Source organism: Prionailurus bengalensis, chromosome D1 (assembly GCF_016509475.1).
Source record: "Prionailurus bengalensis isolate Pbe53 chromosome D1, Fcat_Pben_1.1_paternal_pri, whole genome shotgun sequence".
Classification (NCBI taxonomy): domain Eukaryota; kingdom Metazoa; phylum Chordata; class Mammalia; order Carnivora; family Felidae; genus Prionailurus; species Prionailurus bengalensis.
In genome coordinates this window covers 998,036-1,025,147 of record NC_057346.1, presented here as the reverse complement: position 1 = coordinate 1,025,147, position 27,112 = coordinate 998,036, and the positions used below count along the sequence as shown (strand labels likewise).

Here is a 27,112-nt window from a genome sequence, read left to right as displayed (position 1 = left end):
CTCACAGTTTGTGGGTTCAAGCCCCGCGTCGGGCTCTGTGCTGACAGCTTGGAGCCTGGAGCCTGCTTTGAATTCTGTGCCTCCCTCTCCCTCTGCCCCTCCCCTGCTTACACTCTCTCTCTCTCTCCCCCTCTCAAAAATAAACATTAAAAGAAAAAAATAGTAGTATCTATAATATAAAAGCAACTAGATACTGTCATCTAAAAGAATTTCATAGATCACATTAAACACTTCTTAGTAATCTGTTTTATGAATTCAATTTTTTATTTAACAGCTAACATCTGAGTGCTTACAGGGTGACAGACACTACAGTTATGTACATTATTAACTCATTTAAATCTCATAAGGTATATAGAAAATAATTTTTAAGAGAAAAAAATGATGGTGCAATCTTTTTAAAGAACTTTATTAAGATGTTTCTCACAAATTAAGAAAAAGCTTATGTACCAGTAAGAAAAACACACTTATTTCAAAACACAAATGAAAAAACACCAGAGAGAATTTGGCACCAGGATTTGGGGAAAGTCCAGAGCTCCTGGTGTCCATTTCTTTTCCACTACATGCTAATGCAGCACTCAAAGCCTCCAGAAAGAATTCCAACACTAGGCACTGCTGCAGTGACTCCCCAGCGCTGAGGCTACGCCTGTGCTCACACACGTACGGCACTAGGGCCCGCCAAACGGAAACTTCCCCTTTTGTAGCAATAAAGACTAGCATTAAATAGGATAAATGATACTATTTTTTGAAACAAGACCACTAGTACCAAAGCAGATTACAAGTGTCATAATTAAAGAACAATCATTCTTTCTATACTCCGGATGGCTTCAAATGTTCAACAATGTTTTCGACACTTTTCTACATAAGCAAACATACGGTTTTTCTTTTATGAGAGAAAGGTCCGGACGGTGCCCTTGATTATACCCCTGCAAATGGGGCATTTTCTGAGGGAAGGGGCGCAGTCTTGGCACACCACCAGGTGGCCGCAGGGAATGAACACTATGGACACTTCTCGGTCCAGGCACACTTTGCAGGTTCTTTCCTCCTGCAGCCTCCTCAGCTGCTCTTCCAGCGACAGACCTGAGACGAATAGAACACTTGAGTGAAATTCAGTTCCTACTTAATTCCCGTTAGAAATTTTAACCATGGTAATATTTCAGGTTGGTCTTGGGTCTGAATTTTGTTTTACCTGAAACATCTTCTGTTGGAATATACTTCATGTTCTTGTCCACTAAGGAAAGAAAAGCAACAAAAAGCATTATTCCACCAAACAGAAGGTGGCTTCACCTGCTCGTTCTTCCCCACCCGCTGTCTAGTGAACACAGGTTCTACCTACAGACTGTCAGGAAGCACGTAGCCCTACTACGTCCGTGACGAAATCTTCCTTTTCTTAGAGCGAGTTACATTTATCGACCACAGTTTGTGAATTACATTTATCTTTTTGTCAAACTTAAAAGTGAACATCATCTGAAAGGTTTCTAAAATAATTTTACCAAAAACTCACCAAATAAGTTCTTATATAATGTAGGGTCAATTTCTTTTAAGCAGCTTTTGAAGATGTTGGCAGCAGCATTTCCCTTGACCAAAACGGTGTCAATCAGTTCTCTTGCTTGCAAAGGTATCTGTGTTTTTTGCTTAATAATATCATGTTCCTGTTTATTAATGACATTGGCCTTTAAAAGATTATCCAGGATAGGAAGCACACACGTCAACTGTTGAAAAAGAGCCATTCTGTTCCTCCGAATTAATGACAGATCATCTTCATTTAAAAAAGAAAAAAGGAAAAAAATCCGTTAGATTTTAAAACGTTCCAACCATGTGCACACACACAGTCACTAACAACCAAGCCTACAAACAGTTCAGGCAGTAAATACATAGGAGCTTGAAAAAGAAGCACAAAATTACCTGTTTGCAATTTAATGCCTATCATCTAGAAAACTTCTGGAAGATACAGCTAGGGCATATTGTGTAGTGCACACAACACACAGTGTCTGTTCCTGTCACTTCTAAAAGTCTACATACTTACATGTCTCATAACCCTGCTACCTAAGAGAATTTTAAAGGACAGTAGAAACTTCCCACCTCTACTTCTCCACCCCCCAGCAAAACTGATAACACTGACTTAAGTTTTTTTAACGTTTATTTTTGAGAGATCACACACACGCAAGTGGAGGAAGGGCACAGAGGGAGAGAGACACAGAATCCGAAGCAAGTTCCAAGCTCCGAGCTGTCAGCACACAGCCTGAAGTGAGACTCAAACCCAAGAACTGTGGGACCATGACCTGAGCTGAAGTCGGACACTTTACCGACTGAGCCACGCAGGCACCCCTAATAATACTGACTTCTATTTCCATTATATCACTTTAATTTCATTAGCACTTTCATATCAACTTCCTTATTTGATAAAAAGATCCCGTCAGGTAAACAAGGCAGGTATGACGGTTCTCACTTTCAAATACGGACACCACCGCCTCAGCAACGACTGACGTCCCTGCGGTCAGAGAAAGCACCGGCAGCAGAGCCAGCATCCCAGCAGAGTGCTCCTCCCTCCGAGTCCATGGCTACCGCGGAGCCTCCCCGCCCAGGCCAGGCCCCCTGGCTGCCTGCCCTGAGCGCGACCCCTTCCGGGTCAATCGAGTGAACATGAGGCGTCTTCAGGTGCTTGCAGCTTCTCCCTTCATCCTAGAGCGACCCACACAGCGTGTGCCACTGTCCTCTCCACTCCACAGGGGACACGGCCGACGTCTGGTTACGGAAACTGCAGCGTGCTGACAGAGCCCGGATTTAAACACAAATCTGTACCAACTGAGAAACCACACCTGAAATACTTTCCTACGTGAGAGTAAGGTCCTCAACTCCTCCTGTGGTTCCTCGCAAGCTCCAGCCCAAACCCCAGTAGACACTACAGACACCACCTCCCTCCCCTCTGCCGGCTCAACTCGGGGCCTCCCCTAGACCCCACACCGAGTCTGGGAGCCCCGAGCAAGCACCACAGTCGGCACAGTACTTGACACAGGTGCTCGCGCTCAGTTAACACTGCAGAAGGAGCGATCACTCGGGGGGCTTAGCCTGACCTGGACGGACACCAAGATAGTGCCCTTGCGCCAGGGCTGCTCACCAAGTCCTAGGACTTCACCACTACTCTATTTTCTGTATAAGGACCACTCAGCAAGGATCAGGGGGTTAAAATACTGCTTTAAGAGTACGATTTGAAGAAGGTGATCTTAAAAAAAAAACAAAAACACAACCTGCACTCAACTTTAAAATCTTCCTTTCTCAAAACAATTTAAAATTGTTCTATATCAAGAAGAAAAGCAATAAGGCTCAAGAAAAGTGATGCTGAGATCCTCTGATTAGCATAAGTCTCAGGTGTTACTGAAAGATAAATGTATTTTAGAAAGCCTAGAAAGCCACGGTCAAATGATCATCAGCACCGCCCACAGGGCAGAAGGAAACGACGCACGGCCGCCAGCAGTGAGCAGAGGCGGGTAGACCTGCATCGGGTCACCCAGTCCCAGGATCCTCATGGCAATAAGGCAGGTGACTAACACTCCCCAATACCTGATGCCAGCTCTTCAGTTTGTCTTTCCTTCTCTTCTTCTCTGGTCTCATCTTCAGCATCAAGAAGTGCCAACACAATATCGCTGACTGTTTTGTAATTCTCCCCGCTCGTCAGGATCTTGCTCTGAACGGTCTGCTTCACCAGGTTTCTACTGAAGCCCATCTCCAAGGCCGCTTTCACCACGGGTGTGTTCATCATGACGGCATCTTCGGAGGAATTTTCTCCAGGCCCAAAATGAACAACTATTTGAAAAGACAGGTTACCAATGGTAAGTTCCACAAACATAAAAATACAGAGAAAAACAGTATGTCCCTTACCAGGCATATATCCTGGTAAGGGACATGAGCTATATGCACCGATTACCTATAATTCCAACAAAAGTATCAACTCAAGAAGGTTCAAGTGAGACTGTAATAACAAGTGAGACTATAACAAGTGTAATACACTTTTCCAAAATATCACTTCCTGGGCTGTGTCCTGGAACCTACTTGATGAGAGACTCGCTAAGGACAGCACTTAGGAATTCATGTCTTTTTTAAATCCCCGAAATGATTCTGAGGCACGGCCATTTTGGGGAACCAATACACTATACAAACGTAGGTATAGTCCAGGAAAGCGGGGGGGAATCAACAAAGACTTCATTAAAGATGGCATCAGAGTTTGGACTTGAAGGATAAACAGCATCTACAGAGGTGAACAGACGAATCAGAACAATATGGGAAGGAGAGTGACATGGGAGACCAGTTTGTGCAAAATGTCTCAAGATGTAAAATGTGGGTAAAGAAGTAATGTGGTATCAGACAGTGACAGGTGTGGAAAACAAGAAAATGAGTAAGATAAACTAGGAGGCAGGTAGACAATGGAAATGATGGGGGGGGGGGTGGTGGCCAGGAAAGCATTACCAGGGAACAGGGACACGTGTGAAAATTACAAAGAAACCTGACTGCCACCTACTGGAGAACTGGCATAATAACAACTCCCTTGTTCAAACATCTGGGGAAAAGCTGTCTGAAGGTAACAAACACCAAAACACACATGGGAACCAGAAGAAGGAGCTCCAGGAGTATTGGAAAAAAATCTCTAGGCAAACAGAAAAGCAACCGTAAAAGCCCTAAACAAGACAAAAATCATCTCAATGTATACAAGAAGTGTATAAGTGACAAGTAGTCAAGAGATACAATGATCCCCAGATCATGTAGAGCCTTGCACATTTGTATTTTACTATGTGCTAGAATGTTATGCAAACACTTTAAGCAATAGATGAAATTTGATTTGTTTTTCCCAAAGGTGACTCTGGCAGCTCTGTGATCAACTCTCATGAGGTAGGATGGGATGAGGAGACCAATCAGGACACTATGACAGACAATGATGACAGGTCTCCATCAGGTGGACGGGGGCACTGAGATCTGGGGCACAGGCAATGAAGGCATGTGGACGGTCGTGCTGGGCAGGGGCGCCGAGATCTGGGGCACAGTATGAAGGCAGGAGATGGAAAGACCTCCACGGATTAAATATACAAACTAAAGAGAAAAACTGGGATGATGCCTACCCAGAGTCAACTTTTTGACCTTAACAGGTGGGGGCCGTTAGCAGAGCTAGGGAAGACCAGACAAGGAACAAATCCAAGGGATGACAGACAAGAGAAAAGATTTACTTTGGTCATATTAACCCTGAAATACCCACTATAGTCAAGTAGAGATTCAAACACGTAGGTGGACATGCCAGCCTGAAGCTCATAAAATGAAGAAATAAATTTGGGCCAAGTGTTGAGGGATCCTCTATCATTTGTGGTTTGAAAAAGGAGCCACAAAGGAGGCTGTTCATGATTAAGCAGAGAAATAGCGGAAAACCAAGAATGTGGTGTCCAGGAAGCCAAGCAGAGAAGATGTCTCAAGAAGGATGCAGAACAATCATGTCAGCAAGACTTCTGAGTAAGACGTCCCCCCACATGTTTCTTGACTCAACAGCAACTTGGAATCCACCTGTCAACAACAGCGCTTCTGAGCAAGCTTTGAGATGCAGGCAGATTTTGAAACCCCAGTGGAGTACAAAACCAAGAACTGTTTTAACAAGACGGGCGGGCACCCACAGGGCTGACAGTCCTGGCTACAGACCCACGCACAACTCCATACCCTTCAGGACGTGGATACAGGCCATCTGGCTTGGTCCTGCACCAGCACCCCCCACGTCTTGGTCCTGCACCAGCACCCCACACGGCCTGACCCTGAACCAGCATCCCACATGACCTGACCCTGCACCAGCACCCCCCACGTCTTGGTCCTACACCAGCACCCCTCACGTCTTGGTCCTGCACCAGCACCCCCCCTACATCTTGGTCCTACACCAGCACCCCACACAACCTGACCCTGCACCAGCATCCCACACGGCCTGACCCTGCATCAGCACCCCCCACGTCTTGGTCCTGCACCAGCACCCCACACAACCTGACCCTGCACCAGCATCCCACACGGCCTGACCCTGCACCAGCACCCCCCACGTCTTGGTCCTGCACCAGCACCCCACACAGCCTGACCCTGCACCAGCATCCCACCACACACAGAATGAGGAGGAGCTAGGCCTACCCACGCTTTGGCATAGAAACAGGTCTGTAGACACTGAAACTGCCTGTGAACTGGATCTGGCATAGTCTGGGAGCCACGAGAGATAAACACACCAAATTCAGTCAAAATGCAGACTATGAAAGGACCTCGTAAAGAGGCTCCAACCTATCCCAGCTGCAATCTGCAGACAGGCCTGCTAGCCCCGGGACCCAGCAAGAGACATCCCCAGTACACACCTAGAGTGCCTGAGGGACCCCTGTACTTGGCTCCAGCTCCCCTAGTCTCGGTCCACAGCAATACAACTGGCATAGGACACTCCTGTCTCCACCTCAGCAGACCTTGAAACGGCTCCAGCCTCCAAATGCCATCAGGAAACAGTCCTGCCCCCCCCCAAGCCATCTCGCAGGAGACAAGGCCACCTGTGTCTCCAGAGCCAGGTCTACAGACCTCAATCTTGGCTGTAGGACCTGAAACAGCCCTGGGACTCAGTTCCAACCCCTCTCAGCCATTGTCCAGGGCCAGTCCCGCCAACACAGGAACCCATCAGTGACCCAACAGGAGCCCTCCCGAGGACCCAGAGGGAGCCACACCCATCTGTGTATATGGTAACAGTCGTGCTGTCTGAGGACCCAACTGTGGACACTGAAGCAGACCCTTATCCCAACATCCTACAGAAGAATGTACTGGCACTGGAGGCAGTACCGCCCAACAAGGGATGGACCAGACAGGATCCATGCCAACCCCAGCTGCTGGAAACAAGACCAACCACGGATTCCACCACACACCTAGCAACAGCTTTAAAACTGGCTCCAACCAAGCATCGACCAAGGGAAAAGACAGGAAAAGGTCTTTATCTGCCAAAAACCAGTGTAAAGACCAGAAAAGATGGTTCTTCCTTCAAATGCGGACACCACCGAAATGCTACTCAGATCATGCAAAACAGGCAAAAGGACAACACCAAAGAAAACCAATAAAGGTCCAGGAATTTACCCCAAAGAAATGAAAAGAGATCTACAATTTGTTATCATCTTACACTTAATGAAATTTAAGAGAACAAAGGAAGGCAACTAAATGAAATAATACGTGAACAAAATTAGAAATTTAATAAACAGAAACCACAAAAAAAAAAAAATCCTAGGGCTGAAAAATACACTGAAAAATTCAGCACAGGTCTTTAGTAACTGCGTTGACCACAGAGAAGAAAGAATCTGAGAGTGAAGGGAGATTATCTGAAATTAGCCGGTTATAGGAACAAAAAAGTGAAGAAAGCCTATGTGAATTACAGGACACCACCGAACAAGTGAATATCCCATCACAGGGGTTCCAGAAGAGAAAAAGCAGGAGAGAACTTATTTAAAGAAATAATAACTAAAAAGTCCCAAATCAGGAGACAGATATGGATACCCAGCAACAGTAAAATCCGAGAACCCTAAACATGATCAACCCAAACATTCCTCTAGATAGGCAATAATCAAAATGTTAAGAGTCAAAGAGGGAACTTTGAAAACTGAGGGAAAAAAAGATTCCTTGTATACAAGGGGCACCCTCAGGCTACCTGCAGACTCTGGAGAAACCCTGCAGGCCAGGTGAGACTGACAGGATACACTAAAGAGTGAAAAGACAAGAACCACACTAAGAATAACTGCAAAACTGTCCTTCAGAAAATAAGAAAAGGTAAAAACATTCCAGACAAAAGTTGAAGGAGTTATTCACCCTAGACCTGCCCCACAAGTAATGCTAAAGGGAGTGGGGCAAACTGAAGGGACACTCAGTAACATGAAAACATATACAAGCACACAATTTACCGGTGAAGGTAGACAATCAGTCAAATTCAGGATTCCCTACCATGTAACCATTCCTCTGGTATAAAAGCTAAAGGATGGGGCGCCTGGGTGGCGCAGTCGGTTAAGCGTCCGACTTCAGCCAGGTCACGATCTCGCGGTCCGGGAGTTCGAGCCCCACGTCAGGCTCTGGGCTGATGGCTCGGAGCCTGGAGCCTGTTTCCGATTCTGTGTCTCCCTCTCTCTCTGCCCCTCCCCCACTCATGCTCTGTCTCTCTCTGTCTCAAAAATAAATAAACGTTGAGAAAAAAAAAACTTTAAAAAAAAAAAAAAAAAAAAAAAAAAAGCTAAAGGACAGTACAGCTAGGAGCACCTGAGTGGCTCAGTCGGTTAAGCACCCGACTCTTGACCTCAGCTCTGGTCTTAATCTCAGGGTTGTGAGTTCAAGTTCCATGATGAGTGTGGAGCCTACTTAAAAAATAACTAAGTAAATAATACCTATAGCTAAAATAACTTGAATGGATACAAAATAGGAAAAGATATAAAGTACGGCATCAACAGTGTAAAATGTACGGTAAAGATAATAAAAGTGTAAGTTGTTACCAGCTTAAAACAGACTTACATCTATACTTTGTTTTAGGTTAAACCTCATGTGAACACAAAGAAAAAACCTAGAATAGATACACAAAATGTAAAGAAAAATTAATTAAAAGCATACCACTACAAAAAATAAATTAAAAAGAACTGCAGCCAGAGAGGAAGAAATGAACAAAGGAATTCAAATGTCTTTACATTACCAGTAATGACTTTAAAACGTAAATGAACTAGGTTCTCTAATTAAAAGACACAGAACAGTTGAATATTTTTTAAAAAACAAAAAACAAAAAAGAATGCAAAAAAAGAATGAACTAAGCCATGGTGGGCAGAAAGAAGACAATATTAAAGATTAGAGCAGAAGTAAGTGACACAGAAACTGTAAAGACCATAGGAAAAAACAGTGACACTAACAGTTGGGTTTTTTTGAAAAGATATACAAAAACATGACAAACCTCTAGCAAGACTAACCTAGAAAAAAAGACTCATACAAAATTATAAATGAAAGAGAACACATTAAAACACATCCAAAAATGCAGAAGATCCTAAGAGACTACTGTGAACATTACAAACTAAACAATCTATATGAAATGGATAAATCCCTAAAAACCTACAACTTAACCACGACTGAAATCAGGAAAACATAAAATATCTGAACCGACCAATAACAACTAAGATGACTGAAGCAGTAATAAAAACCTCACAACAAAGAAAAGTCAAATATTAGATGACTGAATTCATGAATTCTACCAAATATTTTAAAAAGGATTAACACCAATCCTTCTCAAACTCTTTCAAAAAGATGAAGAGAGGGAACAATCCTAGACTCATTTCATGAGGCAGCAAGACACTAAAGACAGATAAAGACACTACATGAATAGGAACCACAGGCCAATATCCTGAATGAACACGGACACTAAAATTCTTGGGGACGGTGAGGGCTAAAATGGCAGTGGAGGAGGAGGACCCCAGGCTCATCTCATCCCTCCAACACAACTGGGTAACTATCAAATTATACTCCATATCCAGAAATCAACCTGAAGACTAACAGAACAAACTCCACAACTCAAGGGAGAGAAGAAATCACCACTGAGGAAGGTAACAAGTGTACAGACGTGGTTTGGGGGGGAAATGGATCACAGGTGCTGTGGATTGGGGGGGGGGGGGGGTTGGGCATGGTCGCAGAGAAGGGAGAGAGAGAGAGGAACACACAGGTGAATGCACAAGGAGAATGTTTCCCCAAAGCCACTGGCTTGGAAAATGAGAGGGGCTGATTTTCATGAATTCTTACCACCAGGAGGGCTTAAAGCCTGTAGTTTCAAAGGTCAGAGGGCTTGACTGAGATGGAGCCCCTAAGAGTTACCTGGGGAAAAGGCAGGCAAACAACCCGGAGGCAGACAGCATGGAAACAGGATCTGAAAAATGCCTGGGGCACAAGTGGCTTCCCTGTGAGGCAGCATTCTGGGAGACAGGGAAAAAGCAGCCAGCTCCCTCCCAGGGGAAAAAGAAGCCAGCTGCTGCCATTTCCCTCCCCTGCCTCTCTCTCAGCATCAACAGAGAGCCACCTGCAGTAAACAGCACAGCGCCCACACTGGCTGCCTAACCTGCTTACACCAGATCCCACACCCCTGCGCTCTACCAGTACTACCCTTCTCAGTCAGGTTTGCCTCAATCCCAGTGTGGGCGACTCCTTCCTCAGAAGACAGACAGAAACACCCGCCCACACCACATCTCCGAACCAGAGAGCTCTGCAGAGCTTTAGTTCCAATGGAGGTGGTGACAGGTCTCACTTCAAGCAGACCAGAGTAAACATCGTTAAAACTCGCTACACTCAGGCCAGGGACCAACCACTGCCCACAGCCCTGCAAGAAATATTAAAGGGGACTCTGAGTGGAAAGGAGAGACCACAAGTGACAAAGATAACAAAGGAACAGAGAAAACCTCCAGAAACAAAGTAATAAAAAAGCACTGAATTCCTATTTATTGACAATTATTCTGAATGTAAATGTACTAAAGTCTCCAGTAAAAAAAATAAAAATAAAAATAAGGTATCAGAATGGATTAAAAAACAACAACAACAACAACACTCAAGATTTATCTATATGCTGACTATCAGACTTTTGGACCTAAAGACACCTGCAGATTCAAAGCAGGATAGAGGGGCGACTAGGTGGCTCAGTTGGTTACTTGGCTGAGATCATGATCTCATGGTTCATGAGTTCAAGTCCCACGTCAGGCTGTGCTGACAGCTCGGAGCCTGGCGCCTGCTTTGGACTGTGTGTCTCCCCCTCTCTCTGCCCCTCTCCTACTTGTGCTCGCTCTCACTCTCGTTGACTCTCAAAAATAAATAAAAAAACATTTAAAAAATTTTTTTAAAAAGTGGGGATAGAGAAACATTTATCATGCAAATGGCGTCTAAAGAAAACAGTCTAAACGTCTAAAGAAATGGTAGCACTACTTATATAAAACTAGATTTTAAACAGAAGACTGTAACGACAGATGAAGAAAGGCATTATATCACAACAAAGGAGACAATCAACAAGATAACAACTATATATTTATGTCCCCAACACGGGAGCACCCAAATATATAAAACTATTAATAACAGAAAGGGACTCATTGATTATAGTTCTATAATAGTAGAGGACTTTAACACCCCACTTACATCAATGGACACATCACCTAAACAGAATTATATGCTAAATATTATTTAATGTCAAACTGGTTTCTATACAACACCCAGACCTCATCCCAACAGGTGCCCTCCTCAATGCCCATCACCACTTTCCCCTCTTCCCCACCCCCCATCAACCCCCAGTTTGTTCTCAGTATTTAAGAGTCTCTTAAAACACACATACTTTTCAAGTGCACATGGGACATTCTCCAGAAGAGATCAGATATTAGGTCACAAATCAACAAGCACAAAAAAGTGAGATCATCATGCATGTGTTCTGACAACACTGCTATGAAATTAGAAGTCAACCGCAAGAAAAAACTAAAAGACCACAGATACATGGAGGTTAAAGAACATGCTACCAGGGGTACCTGGGTGGGCTCAGTTAAGCACCCAACTTTGATTTCAGCTCAGGTCATGAGCTCACAATTCTTGAGATGGAGGCCTGTGCCTGCTTGGGATTCTCAGTCTCCCCTGTCTCTGCCCCTCCCCCCTGCTCATGCTCGTGCACTCTTCCTCTCTCTAAAATTAAATAAACGTTAAAAAAAAAAAAAAAGAACATGCTCAAGAAGCAAGAAAAATCTCCAATACACAACCAAACATTACACCTAAAGGAGCTAGAAAAAGAACAACAAAGTCTAAAGGCAGCACAAAAAGGGAAACAATAAAGATAAGAGCAGAAACAAATGATATAGAAACTAAAAAAATTGAACAGATCAATGAAACCAGGAGCTGGTTCTTTGAAAAACTTAGTTAAAAGTGATAACCCCCCAGCCAGACTTATCAAAAAGAAAAGAAAGAAAAAGGACCTAAAAATAAATAAAATCACAAATGAGAGAGGAAAAAGAACCAACACCACAGAAATACAAACAAGTATAACAGAATATGATGAACAACTATATGCAACAAATTGAACAACCCTGAAAGAAATGGATAAATTCCTAGGAACATATAAACTACCTAAACTGAAACACGAAGAATAGAATACTTGAAGAGACCAAAAACCAGCAAAGGAATTCAATCAGTAATCAGAAAACTCCCCACAGACTCAAGTCCAGGGCCGGATGGCTTCCCAGGTGAGTTCTTACCAACATTTGAAGATGAGTGAATACTATTCTTCTCAAACTATTCCAAAAAATAAAAGGGGAAGGAAAATTTCCAAATTCCTTTTATTAGTCCAGCTTTACCCTGATACCAAAATCAGACTAAAACTCCACTAAAGACAATTACAAGCCAATACGCCTGATGAACATGGTTGCAAAATTCCCCACAAAATATGAGCAAATCAAATCCAACAATACATTAAAACAATCATTCACCATGATCAAGTGAGATTTATTCCTGGGTTGCAACGATAGTTCAATATTCACAAATCACTCAATTTGATACACCACATTAATAAAAAGTAAGAACAATATGATCTTTTCAACAGACAGAAAAAGCATCTGACAAAATATAACATCCATTCATGAAAAAAGCCTCAATAAAGTAGGTTTGGAAGCAATACAACTCAACATCATCAAGGCCATATATGAAAATCCCACAGCTACTATCATAATCAAGGAAGAAAAACTGAGAGCTTTCCCTCTATTGTCAGGAAGACAGGGATGTCCACTCTCACCATTGTTATTTAATACAGTACTAGAAGTCCTAGCCACAGCAATTAATCAACAAAAATAAATAAGTCATCCAGATCAGCAATGAAGAGGTCAAACTTTCACTATGTGCAGATACCATGACACTCTAGATAGAAAACCCAAAAGATTCCAGCAAACAACTGCTAGAACTGATACACAAGTTCAGTGAAGTCACAGGATACAAAATCAATGTACAGAAATCTGTTGCATTTCTATACATCAATAATTAAAAAGAAAGAAAAATTCAGGAATCAATCCCATTTAAAATTGCATCAAGAATAAGATACCTAGGAATAAACCTAACCAAAGAGATGAAATATCTGTACTCTGAAAACTATAAAATACTGATGAAACAAACCGAAGATGAGACAAAAGAAATGGGAAAACATTCCATACTCAAGGATCATAAAAACAAATTATTGTGAAAACGTCAATACCACCCAAAGCAATCTAAACATTTGCAATCTCTAACCACAAGAGACCCCCAATAGCAAAAGCAACCTTGGAAAACAAAACAAACAAACAAACAAACAAAAAACCACAAAAAAACAATGCTGGAAACATCACAATTCCGGACTTCAAGTTCTATAACACAGCTGTAGTAATGGAAACACTATGGAACTGGCACAAAAGTAGACACATCGCACAATGAAACAAATAGAAAACCCAGAAATGGACCCACCACGATATGGTCAATTAATCTGTGTCAAAGCAGGAAAGAATATCCAATGGGAAGAAGAATGTCCCTTCAACAAATGGTGTTGGGAAAACTGGATGACAACATGCAAAAGAATGAAACTGGACCACTTTTCAGCCAAACTAAATTCAAAATGGATGAAAGACTAAAGTGAGACAGGAAACCATGAAAATTCTAGAGAACACATGCAACAACCTCTGACATCTGCCATACCAACTGTTAGATATGTCTCCTGAGGCAAGGAAAATAAAAGCAAAAATAATCTATGGGGACATCATCAAAAGGCTTCTGCAAAGGAAGCAATCAAAAAAACTAATAAGCAACCTAAAGAGAAAATATTTGCAAATGACGCTTTCTAATAAAGCTTTAGTGTCCAAAACATATAAAAAAAAAAACTTGTAAAAAAAAAAAAGAAAAAAAAGGCAGAAGACACCTGGGTGGCTCAGTTGGTGAAGCGTCCGACTTTGGCTCGGGTCATGATCTGGTGGCTTGGGGGTTCGAGCCCCAAATCAGGCTCTGTGCTGATAGCTCAGAGCCTGGAGCCTGCTTCGGGTTTTGTGTCTCCCTCTCTCTCTGTCCCTCCCCTGCTCACACTCTGTCTCTCAAAAATAAACATTAAAAAAAATTTTTTTTAATGGGCAGAAGACATGACATTTCTCCAAAGAAGACATCCAGATGGCTAACAGACACATGAAAAGACATTTCTCCAAAGAAGACATCCAGATGGCTAACAGACACATGAAAAGATGCTCAACAGCACTCATCATCACAGAAATACAAATCAAAACCACAATGAGGTATCATCTCACACTGGTCAGAATGGCTAAAATTAACACAGAAAACAACAGATGTTGCACTGATGATGGTGCAAAAGCAAACTGGTGCAGCCACTCTGGAAAACAGTATGGAGGTCCCTCAAAAAGTTATAAGTAGAACTATTCTACCATCCAGCAATTGTGCTACTAGGTATTTACCCAAAGGATACAGATACACTAATTCCAAGGGATAGATGCACCCCAATGTTTACAGCAGCACTATCAACAGGTGAATTATGGAAACAGCCCAAGTGTCCACCAACTGATGAATGAAGAAATAAGATGTGGTATGTATACGTAACAGAGTATTACTCAGCCATCAAAAAGAATGAGATCTTGCCATGTGCAACAACATGGATAGACCTAGAGTGTATTATGCTAAGCAAAGTAAGTCAGAAGGACAAATATCGTATGGTTTTACTCATGTGAAATTTAAGAAACCAACAAGAAAATGGAAGAAAATACACAGCCAACCAAGAAATAGACTCTTAACTACAGAGAACAGACTGATGGTCACCAGAGTAAGGGTGGGTGGGGGGATGGGGAAAACAGGTAATGGGGATAAGCGGTGGGACACTTGCTATGATGAGCACCGGGTGATGTGTGGAAGTGTCGAATCACTATACTGTACACCTGAAACTAGTGTATGATAATACACTATACATATGTTAATGGGAATTTAAATAAAAACTTAAAAAAAATTATCAACAAAATACTACCAAACTGAATTCAACAGCCTATTAAAAAGATCACATAGGGGCGCCTGGGTGGCTCAGTCGGTTGGGCGTCCGACTTCGGCTCAGGTCACGACCTCGCGGTCCGTGAGTTCGAGCCCCGCATCGGGCTCTGTGCTGACCGCTCAGAGCCTGGAGCCTGTTTCAGATTCTGTGTCTCCCTCTCTCTCTGACCCTCCCCCATTCATGCTCTCTGTCTCTGTCTCAAAAATAAATAAACATTAAAAAAAAATTTTTTTTTAAAAAAAGATCACATATATGATGAAGTGGGATTCATCCCAGGGATGCAAGGATAGTTCAACATATGCAAATCAGTAAGCACGACAAACAACATTAATAGAAAAAAGGATAAAAAGTGCATGATCCTTTCAATACTCAATAGATGCAAAATTTGAGAAATCTGCATGTGAAAGGCAACACCCTTTCACAACAAAAGTTCTCAACAAGTTGCATATAGAAAGGACAAACATGGACATGGAAGGACACAACATGAAAGCCATATATAACAAACCTGCAGCTAACATGCTAAATGGTGAAAAGCTAGAAGCTTTTCCTCTAAAATCAGGAATAAAACAAGGGTATCCACTCTCCCCACTTTTATTAGTACTGGAAGTCCTAGCCATAGCAATTAGACAAGAAGAGAAATAAAAATGAAGTTTTAATTGTGTATGTTTGAAGATGACATGATATTATATATTCAAAATCCTAAAGACTCCAACAAAAAAGTTACAATAAACAAATTCACAAAGCTGCAGAACTAAAAAGTCACATTTCTATACACTAACAACATAGTAACTGAAAGAAAAAAATCCCATTTATAATAGCATTAAAGCAACTGTATCTCAATAAAATAAAATACTTAAGAAAAATATTTAGCCTGGGGGGTTAAAGATCTGTACACTGACACGGATTTAAAAAAACAAAAAACTGGAAGACAAAAATAAGTGGAAAGATATGCCATGTTCACGAACTGGAAAAATACTGTTAAAATATCCATACTACCCAAAGCCATCTATAGAGTCCATGCAATCCCTATCAAAATCCCAATGTTACTTTTTCACAGAAATAGAAAAGAAAAATTCTCAAATTCATCCCAAACAGCCAAAGCAATCATCACAGAGGAAAAAAACAAAAACAAAAACAAAAAACAACCAAGCCTGGAGGCATCACACTTCCCGATTTCAAACTTAATCAAAAAGCTACAGGAATCAGAACAGTATGGTACTGGATGAAAGAGAGACATATAAGGCCCATAGAACAGAACAGAGAGCTCAGAAAAAAAATAAATTCGTGCATATAGTTAACTAATATTTCACAAGGGAGCCAAAAACATTCAACAGGGAAAAGCGAGTCTTTTCAACAAAGTGCTGGGAAAACGAGAGACTCATATGTAAAAGAATGAAATTGGACCCAAACCTTCTACCACCACAAAAATTAACTCAAAATGGATTAAAGAGTTAAATATAAGCTCTGACACCATACAAGTCCTAGGAGGAAATACAGATAAAAAGTTCCCAGACACTGGCTCTGACCAGAATTTTTTGGATAGGACGCTAAAAAGCCCAAGAAACAAAAGCAAAAACCAGTCAAGGGCACTGTATCAAAAAGTATCTGCAAGAAAGTATCTGGAAGTATGTGAAAGAAAGTATCTGCAAACATGTATGAGAGAAGTGGTTAATATCAAAAAGTATATGAACTCCCAGAACTCCAAGGGAAAAAAAAAAATTTAAACATGGGCAGAGGAGCTGAAGGTATTTTTCCAAAGACATACAGATGGCCAAGAGACGTATGAAAAGATGCTCGACATCACCAATCAATGGGAAATGCAAATCAAAACCACAATGAGGTATCACCTCACACCTGTTGAAATGTCTAGAATCAAAAAGACAAGAAATAACAAGTGCTAGTAAGAATGCAGAAAAGGGAACCCTGGTGCACTGCTGGTGGACATGTAAATTGATGCAGCCACTGTGGATAACATCATGGAAGATTCCTGAAAACATTACAAACAGAACTTCCCAATGATCCAGCAATCCCACTTCGGCATATGTATCCGAAGGAAATGGAATCACTCTCTCAAACATTTATCTGCACTCCCGTGTGTACTGCAGCAGGATTCACAATAGCCAATTCATGACGACCTCTAAGTGTCCATCAACAGATATGAATACAGAAAATGGAGGCACGCGCACACAGCAGAGTATTATTAACCCATGAAAAAGGAAACCCTACCATTTGTAACACGGATGGACTTTATCAGAGGAGTATGCTGTGAGGATCTGATGTACGGTGTATTGGCGACAGCTGACAACACTGTATTACACACTCTGAAGTCACTAAAAAAGTAACCCTTAAATGCTCTTATCTCACAAAAAAACTAAAATTACGTGAGGAGACCAATGTGTTCATCTTAATGTGGCTCAACTGTGCACTTCACACCCTAGACTTACATGGTGCTGCATGTCAATTACATCCCAATAAAGCTGGGACGAAAGGGATGAAGCACTGAACTGTTTCTAAGGTTGAGGACAGATCTGTACATTTACTGAGCTGGTGGTTCTTGGTGACCATGACAAGAACAGCCTACAGTCGAGTAAGCTGAAGAAAAAATGACAAAGAAGAGCGTAAGCTCAGATTAAATTCTTCCTTTGTTGTAAAAGGAAGCCAAGAAGTGAGACAACAGCTAGAAGACAACACAGGTGCAAGAAAAGGTCCTGTTAGGGTGGCGATGGCACAGGAAGTTTGCACGATGAAGTAAGTAACTTGGAGACAGAAAGGGAAGGTCACTGCCCCAGCCAAGATCTTAACACTGGCAGCAGGTCTGAGATACGAGGACAAAGGCCAAGTGCAAGAGCTGGCCTCAGTTCTTTCAAGAGGGAATGGACAGGAGACGTTAGGATGGCCTGCGGACGCTGACTCTGCTAGGGGAGACGGAGCAGTTCTCTCTGCACCCGTGAAGCAAGGCTATGAGCTGCGAGGAAGTCAGGGAAGAGGGTGTCGAAACTTAGGGAGAGAGGCAATGTCATTTTCTGAGGGAATCACGGCAGGGCGGCCCAAGACCACTCGGCCCCGGTAGCTTTTCCAGTTCTAACATACAGGAAGGAGTTATGTCAAACACCAATTCCAAATCCTCAACAACCCTCCCATGTCATGGTTCCCAAGACCCATATGCATCATGGTCACCTTGTTCTGGTCCTGCTGCAATTCTGACAATATTCCTTTCAGTGGCGTGCCACCAACAGAACACCCCTTTCTCAGTGCAGGGCAGAAACCATGGACTGTCACCTTCACTATTTTGGACACACTAACGTATGTAACTTACATATGTTAACTAAATGCCTATCCTTGCACTAGAATACTACATACCTCATAACTAACTAACATGTAGCGTAAGTCTTCCATCATGTCAACTGACCCTTTTCAAAAACACCAGCTCGTGGCAAGCTTCCCCTCTACGAGGGGCGTATTGCTCACACCTCTAATCTGGTACCTGTGAGCTACCTGTGATGCTCAGGTCTCTTCTGCAGGCATCTGGTCTCCCCAGTTGCAACGTCAGTACTTTAAGAACAAAGATTAGTATACCTGCCAGAATCCTCTAAAAGGGTCATGAATCTTAGTACATACGTCATATTTGTTAACTTCCCTACACTTTTTCCTATGTCCTCATAAATCAAATTCTCTTTACATCCTTTCATGTTTAACATTCTTATAAAAATGTCCATTCTATATTTGGAATATTTTCATACGTACTTGGTGGATCAGTATTTTCATCTCCAGGAGTATCTGAAGTTGACAAAAGCTATGAAACAAAAGAAAAATTAATAGGTAAAATCGGAACTCTCAAACAACCTTGAACAGCGCACCATTAAGATCAGTGTACCTTAAGTAATGTACATAATCATCCGACAACTAGATAATTTATAAACTTACTTTGCTTTGTTTCACCTTAACCACCATAAAAATCCCCATAAACTTCACCTACTTCCAAATTAAAGTTCAAGTATTTCTGTAGCTTCAGGAAAGGAGGAACAAATATGAATGGCTTCTCATTCCACTGAAAAGGTGTATTTCAGCTAGGTCACTGTCAGTGATTCCAAACTCCTAACAAGTTGGTTGGTTTGTTTTCTTGAAAAGATAGAGGAAACACTACAGATCCTCCTCCAATTGCACCACAAATCTGTACAGGAGCAGAATGATTTCTCAAAAGACTAAAAGCAAAAAACCTTTTCTAAAAAGCCTTGAACAACGTAGTTACAAAAAGTAAAACTACAGATCTCACTAATTGGACATAAATTAACCATAATCTACAGGAAAACAGATGTAAATATTATTCATAATAATTTTTGGTTATTATTATTTAAGAAAAGTCAGTGTTGCCAAATATAACTTACTCACCTGCTCAAGAAGGTGAGGGTATCGAGCTTGAATCTCATCAACAAAATCCTGCCCCTTCATGCGAATCAAGAACTCACACCTAAAAAAAAGGAGAAAAATTACTTTTAACAAGTATTATATACCAAAAATATAACCTGATCATTCTAGAAAAGTGGCTTTCAAACTGTGTCCCCGAGTATAAATATTTTACATCACAACACAAATATGTATGCATTTGTACATATCAAACAGAAAAAAAAAACCTCGTATAACACTACTAACTCTTACTACGTATTGATGCATTCTGGTATTTTCTATTTAACCACATTAACACACAACAACAATGAAAGGGTTTGAAACTCAAAGGGAGCACAAGGTAAACCTTGAAAAATGCTGTTCTGGTCAGTTTACTTTTGGGGTTTCACATAGTCTCAGAAACTGTAATTTGGTATTTCTAAGATATAGTCTTTCACAACAAAGTAACTAACGATCTTTCTCCAGGGTCCACTCTTCCATTATATGTGATTACATGTGAAGCACAAACCCTCCCTCCAAAAAATATGCAAGTATTTCTATCTACATACAGTGTCTCCCAAATTCTTGCTTACAAACCACAACTTGTTAAAGAAGTTACCAGTAACCTGCATTCCATTCCTTTTGTTTTTCAATAAATTGGTTCTAAACAACTCAATACCCATTTGCAAAAAAAAAAAAAAAAACAAAAACCTCCACCTTTGTTTGCCATACTACAGGCAAAAGTCAACTAACAAAGAAACACAGAACTAAGCTTTAACCCTAAGGCAATGTAACTTCTAGAAGAAAAACAGTAGAAAATTCTCTTGTCCCTAGGTCAATTAAGACTTCTTAGCAAAGAGATCAAAAGCATAATCCAAATAAAACTGAAAAACTACCATCCTTAAAACCCACTGTTAAAACAATGAAAAGACCAGCCACAAGCCGAAAGCTGGCAAAACACTCTTGATAAAGAACGTGTACCCAGAATTTAAGAACTTTTCAAAGCTTAACAATTAAAACTAAAATGGGCAAAAAGATTTGGACATTTCACCAAAAAACATATGTAGATGACAAATAAGAAGCTCACCATCATTAACCATTAAGGAAATGCTCGCTGAAATCGCAGCGAAATACCACGACATACCTCCGAGAACGGCTAAAATAAAACCACCTGCTGATCCCAATCGCAGAGAAGAACATGAGCTCCTGGGGATCTCCCACACCGCGGGCGGGCTTCCGAAAACAATAGAGGGGTTCTCAGGAATTTAAAACTTGCCATACAACTCACCAATCTCACGCCCAACTATCCACCCAAGCAAAAGGAAAACGTCCGTTCCCAAGTGTTTACAGTGGCTTTATTCAGTATCACTCCACGGTGAGAAAAACCCAAATGCCCTTCACCTGGTGACTGGGTAAAATCAACAGACACCATCCAGGCTTGCTCAAAACTTAAGTTTATTGTCAATGAGATAAAACAGCTGGTTGTCACTATGTTCTCGATCTTCACACGGTTTTAATTTATTTTTATTCTGGGACCAATCAATTTATATTCCTGATGATTACAGCAGGAAGTAAAATGAACCCTGGTTAATATATCTCCCCTCCTCTAATAAATCTGATAAAGACAGATTTGTCTTAGTCACTGCTATGTCTCCGGTATCTACAATAGCATCCAGCAGGCACTCAAATATTTGACGAATGAACTGTTACAATACAGTGATTAGCAATTAATAAAGGTATCCCCAATTGAAATTTGCTGTTTTCAGACGGTTTACTAAAAGCACCCTGTCTTTTCCCTTATTTAGCCATCTAAAAACACAAATGACAGAAATAAACCAAGGTTTGGTTTGGTTTTACTTTATAAAGGACAAAATGCAGTAATTCAAACACTGGAACAGGAAAGCTGTTTTTGTTTTTTTCATACAGTATTAAATTTCAAATTACATGTACACAACCCCCTGGAGCTAGGCATAATCAAATCATTTAAAATTCTGACAATATGCTTTTTCCTACATACGTAACTTAACCAAGATATAGGTCACTTTGAGAGTAAAAAAGTCAAATGTTCTATTATGAATTTAAAGATAAAATTTTAAAACACAACTTTTAACAATGTACTGATCCATAATAAAATATTTCTTACTTCAGGTTTCTTTTTTACTGTATCACACAAAAATGACAAAAGGATGTTTCAATTTCTTCAAGGGGTTCAAGAGACGACTCATTACTGTGAAAGGCACTCACAGGTCACAACACTGTGCTGTGCAATCCCACCTACATGAGGTAACTAGCTCAGTCAGATTCAGAGACAGGAAGGAGAGTCCTGGTGGGAGCAATGGGTACAGGTGACAGCTTGGGAAGGTGAGAAAATCTGGAAATGGAGGGTGGTAATGACGAAGAACGATGTGAATGCACTTAATGCCACAGAACTACAGACTTAAAAATGGTAAAAATGGTAAAAGTGATAAATTTTGTTATGTGTTCTTAACCACAATGTAAAAAAATTGTCTAATCCAACGCCCCCATTATAGAGATGAGGACAGAGTTTCAAATAGGTCACACGACGTCCATCCAAGTTCACACAGCTCCTCAAAAACGAAATATTTCTAGTTCTATTTCCACTAACAACAGGGCCTCTCAATTCTTTGTAGGCGACAGCATAAAACAAGAGACACCACTAGAGACACCGTGACTAACAGGAGATGAGCAACAGATCACAGATAACCCGTAAAGGGGGCACCCGGGGGGCTCAGTCAGTAAAGCATCCAATGTCAGTTCAGGTCATGCTCCCACGGTTCCGGAGTTCGAGGTCCCACACTGGGCTCTCTGCTGTCAGCACAAAGCCTGCTTCAGATCCTCTATCCCCATCCCTCTCTGCCCCTGACCAGCATATTCTCTCTCTCAAAATAAATAAATACAGTTAAAAAAAAAAAAAAAAAAAAGAAGATGGGGCGCCTGGGTGGCGCAGTCGGTTAAGCATCCGACTTCAGCCAGGTCACAATCTCGCGGTGCGTGAGTTCGAGCCCCGCGTCGGGCTCTGGGCTGATGGCTCAGAGCCTGGAGCCTGTTTCCCATTCTGTGTCTCCCTGTCTCTCTGCCCCTCGCCTGTTCATGTTCTGTCTCTCTCTGTCCCAAAAATAAAAAAAAAATTTTTTTTTAAATAAAAATAAAAAAAATAATAAAAAAAAAAGAAGATAAACCGTAGAGAAAAAAATAATTTACAATCATAACCAAACCTAATCAGCTTTTATTCTATGTATTTTTAGGTCTTCTCTAAATCATTTTATGTCCCTTCTTATTTTTTCCTTTTTTCCTATGTATGTTCTTTCGTGCTATTTTACATATCCTTGTAATCCTTAAGATTTCTTTAAAGCAAAATGGGAACCTCATAAATAAAACGCAGGGCCAAAATGGTAAACCAATCATCAAGTTAAACTACATCCTGAATACATGGCTTACAAAAGAAGAGAACATTCTGAAACACTTTTCATCAAAATAATTAACGCTAACACTTGGGGTTTTAAAATGTTCCCCAATGGCATAAAAGCAGCTTTGATATACTGAAACGTAAACATAAACCACTCAAGGACGTCTACCCCTTGTAAGCCCAGGGTTTGGTGCAGAAATACCTTTCAGAAGAATTACCTTGGAAACCACTTGGCGTGCTCCACCCACGGGTCGTCTCCAGATTCCCAACACCTTAAGCCACCATCACAACAAAAGCATTTGACGTCATCATTGCGACCTAAAGAAAACAGACCCAAGTTCAACATGCAGTTGTAATACATAAACAGAAGTGAACGGGAGAAAACACACAGCTGTGCTAGGCTCTCACCCACGTAATAGAAGCCGGCACTGGCGAGCTGCTCGGGTTGGACCGGGACGCTCGACGGCCAGCACACGAACGTTCTCAGCCGAGCTGCGTGCGTCTGCATGCTCAGGTTTGAAATGCTAAACCTCAGCGTCTCCAGAGAATTTTCCAGAAACGGGCAGTTGGGAAAATGTCTCCGATGCTCTGACAGAGCGTCATCCTTCGGCTCCCAGTTACTGAGAGTGCCACCGCAAGCAAAGCAGGCCACCTTGTCCCCAGGCCCTATGTAATAGAAGCCGGCTCTCGCCAACTCTGAGGGTGACAAGAAGGTTAATGGCCACATGTGGTAAGTCAGAAATCGAGCTTCCTCAGTACTCATCGCGTAACTGTAGGGGTTAGTCCTCAACGGGGAGAAGTCTTCGAGTGCTCTAGAATTCACAGGGTTTGGTGAAAGGTTGGAATGAGAACCACTGAATGTGCCACCGTGTTCCGAAGTGGGAGACAGCAAATGTGGAAAACTGTTTCTCACTGGAGAAGCATTCTTAGAGGTGGATTCCAGACTAGTAAGAGAAACCAGACTGTGAATAAAACTACAGCTGGGATACAGCTGTTTATGCTTTTCAATAGGACTGTCTCCATGCTTCCAGTTGTCCAGCATCAGGCCACAGCAGAAGCATCTAACCTTGTCCTTCACACCAGTGTAGTAAAACCCAGCACGCGCGAGACTCCTTTCTGAGACAGGAACACCGGCGGGAAACGTCGAATACGTGGACATCCTATACAGTTCACATGAAAGGTCATACTGTATTCTTTGTTTGCTGCCGACTGTCCGATTTGCGAAGATCGTGCTATCTTCCATCGTACTCTTAATTCTCTGACAAGAAGAACCTGGCACGAGTCTCTGGGAAGTAGTTTTGTGCATGAGTGATTTCACTTTTTGATGGCTAAAAACCTTCACATGAAATTTCTCAACTCTTCGCCCTATTAGTTTTTTTTTTTTGGTTTTTTTGTTGTTTTTTTTTTTACCATAAAAAAGAATCAAGTAAGGTCCTACTTATGTGAAGTTCACCACACCCTCTTTACAGGATTTATACCTGAGTTTACACTCAGGTGGGATGAATATCTTTCCTTAAGTATCAAGGTACTATTTAGTACTGTTTAAGATTATAACATAATTTGGTGTTATACTAACATAAAGGCCTCAAAGAAGCTGATACACGAATGAAAGTTATGTTAAAACTGCTGGATTCTGCAAGGAGGCTGATATTCCCAAAATTCTAAATTAACAACGTACCTTAATTATGCCTTTAATTTACTGTTAGTTATAAGGTACAAAGCCTGTTTATCAAGACAATTACTGATTATGCCTTGAGGGAAAACCTATACTCAGATTTCTTTCAAGCACTTTAACATTTTTTTTTAACAACTTGTTTTATTCTAATAAACAAGAATTAAAGTCTTCATAGTCATATTATCTAAAAGCTAATTTCACAAAGGTTATCACAATATTCACTTAAGTGGGTTACATTAACTTCAGTACCTATTTCTGGGGATATCAACACCCACAAGCTTTACCGAACCTATAGCCTGTTTAGTGTGTATGATATCAAACGAAACGAAATCTCCCTAAAGCGAACTCTTCCACCTTGGTTAAATATTGTCTATATCTGTTTCTATTTCCTGCAGCATCTTATGTTGTCTTTCTTCCTAACTCTGCCTACCAATTTATTATACTTGACCAGTCGAAGGTATTTTCTTCATCAACTACTGAACCATAAAATTCCCACGAGAGAAACTTCTACACTGCATTTAAAAAGCCAATAAACTATCTTTCATTTAGAAATCATGTATATATTCATTTTGTAGAGATAAATCAACTTACGAAGATAACAGCTTATTGTTTCTAGTGTTACCACAAATGCTTAACAAAACATCAAAAACGGAATTACTATTTGTGCACATGTACCAGTAACTGACCCTACTAGGCTTCTTTCTGGAAACGCTTAATGTTTTAAAACTGTAATTCACACACAAAATTACACTCTATAGAATTCAAACTATATCCCTTTATAAAGTTCCTCCGTAATGGGACTCTCCATAACGGGATTACTGCAGGGGAAAGAAATGGGGGGCGGGGGGGGGGAGTCGACTCTTCAAGGCTGAAAATCTGGAAAGAAGAAAAAAGCTATTTTAGAAAACTGTACTTTCATGGTAAACAACTAATAGACTGTTCAGGGTATTCACTAAGTCTAAAAACGATTTACACTTCAGGTAACTCCAGAAACAGTCACCAAAATTTTCCAACTAGAAAAACTCTTAATTAAAATAAATGCAACATACCCCATGAGCACTGATTATACCTTTTTTAAAAATAATTTTAGTATTTATTTCTCTGTTCCTTTTTTAAAAATGTTTATTTTGAGAGGGAGACAAAGACGAGCAGGGGAGGGGCGGAGAAAAGGCCAGAATCTCCAGCAGGCTCCACCCCAGCAGAGCCCCAGGCAGGGCTGGATCCCACGACCCCGGGAGCACCACCTGAGCGGAAATCAAGAGTCCCGCGCCTAACCGACGGAGCCACCCAGGCGCCCCAGCACTAAGGTGATTTGTAAAACACAAACAGTGCTGAGGACAGACATTAGCACCTAGAAAGCTACGCTGCTGTTGGTCCCCCCACTTCTGGTGACCACTTCTAACAGCTTCAGGACACGTCTGGCAGTTTGCTGGACGCAAAAGACGGCAGCGGAGGAGGGAGCCTGCGGTCGCTAAGAGGCACACGAACAGCAGTAACCTGACAGTCACGCTGTGCTAATGCCGAGTCTCTGCAGGGCCGGGCGACTAGCAGTTAAGAAGAGAGGCAGCGAGAGCTCGCCCCTCTCAACACCTCACCCGCGCGCACAGAGCAGCCAGAAAACCCGCACACACCGCGGCCCGCGCGAGGCTTCCCTCACCTCGGACCCCGCCCTCCCGAGGCCGCGGGCGAAGGACCCCCCCCCCCGCGCCGCCCTCCGGAGGCCGCGGCCGAGGGACCCCGCGCGCCCCAGACCCCGGCCTCCCGAGGCCGCAGCCGAGAGACGCCCTGCGGCCCGCCCCCGCCCTCCCGAGGCCGCGACCGAGGGACCCCGCACGCCCCCGACCCCGCTCTCCTGAGGCCGCAGCCGAGGGACCCCGCCCTCCGCAGGCCGCAGCCGAGGGACCCGGCGGCCCGCCCCCAGCGCCCCGGACCCCGCCCTCCCGAGGACGCAGCCGAGGGACCCGGCGGCCCGGCCCCCCGCACCCCAGACCCCGCGACCCGGACCCCGCCCTCCGGAGACCGCAACCGAAGGACCCCGCACCTCAGGTCTCGCGCCCGGAACCCCGCCCTCCAGAGGCTGCAGCCGACCAGCCCCCGCGGGGACGCTGAGCGCGCGGCTCCGCCGGAGTCCGACCGACGATGCGGGGGCGGCGGCCGGAGCGCACCTCCCGGCAGCTCGGCTCTGACTCCCCCCGCCCGCGAGCCTCGGGGCCGGGCTCTCGAGCCGCACGGGAGCGTCGGCGACCGAGAGCACAGAGCCCAGGCGCCTGGCCGAGGGACCCGCGGCCTTCCCCTCCCCCCACCCAGCCTGCGCGCCCCGACCGCCCCGAACCCGCCCCGCACCCGGACTGGGGCCGCCCTCACCGCGGACACGGCGCGCCGGCCTCCAGAGGGCCCGAGCGGCGGCGTCCACCGGAGATGCGGCCGGCCGGCACCGCTCCGGCGTCCCGAGCCCCCGCCCAGGCGGGGCACGCGCTGACGCACGCTGACGTCAGCGCGACGCCGGGGTTCGCGTGAGAAGGCGGGGCCTCACGCCAGCTGGCGCCCCGGACTCACTTCCTCCCGAGGG

At 42.9% G+C, this 27,112-nt stretch overlaps 2 protein-coding genes across 2 annotated transcripts; one reads left to right on the top strand and one right to left on the bottom strand.

Moving 5' to 3' along the window:
- Positions 1-241: 241 nt before the first annotated feature.
- BIRC2 (baculoviral IAP repeat containing 2) lies at positions 242-27,058 on the bottom strand. Its single transcript, XM_043579175.1, has 9 exons — positions 26,908-27,058; positions 23,277-25,419; positions 23,087-23,186; positions 19,448-19,526; positions 18,803-18,851; positions 3,559-3,801; positions 1,502-1,756; positions 1,187-1,228; positions 242-1,077 (listed from the first exon to the last, which is right to left on the bottom strand). The coding sequence occupies exons 2-9, from the start codon at positions 24,172-24,174 to the stop codon at positions 884-886; spliced, it is 1,860 nt and encodes a 619-aa protein (XP_043435110.1). The 5' UTR covers positions 24,175-25,419; positions 26,908-27,058; the 3' UTR covers positions 242-883.
- On the top strand, positions 26,061-27,022 carry LOC122482876 (basic proline-rich protein-like). Its single transcript, XM_043579153.1, has 2 exons — positions 26,061-26,067; positions 26,151-27,022. The coding sequence occupies exons 1-2, from the start codon at positions 26,061-26,063 to the stop codon at positions 27,020-27,022; spliced, it is 879 nt and encodes a 292-aa protein (XP_043435088.1).
- Positions 27,059-27,112: the final 54 nt, after the last annotated feature.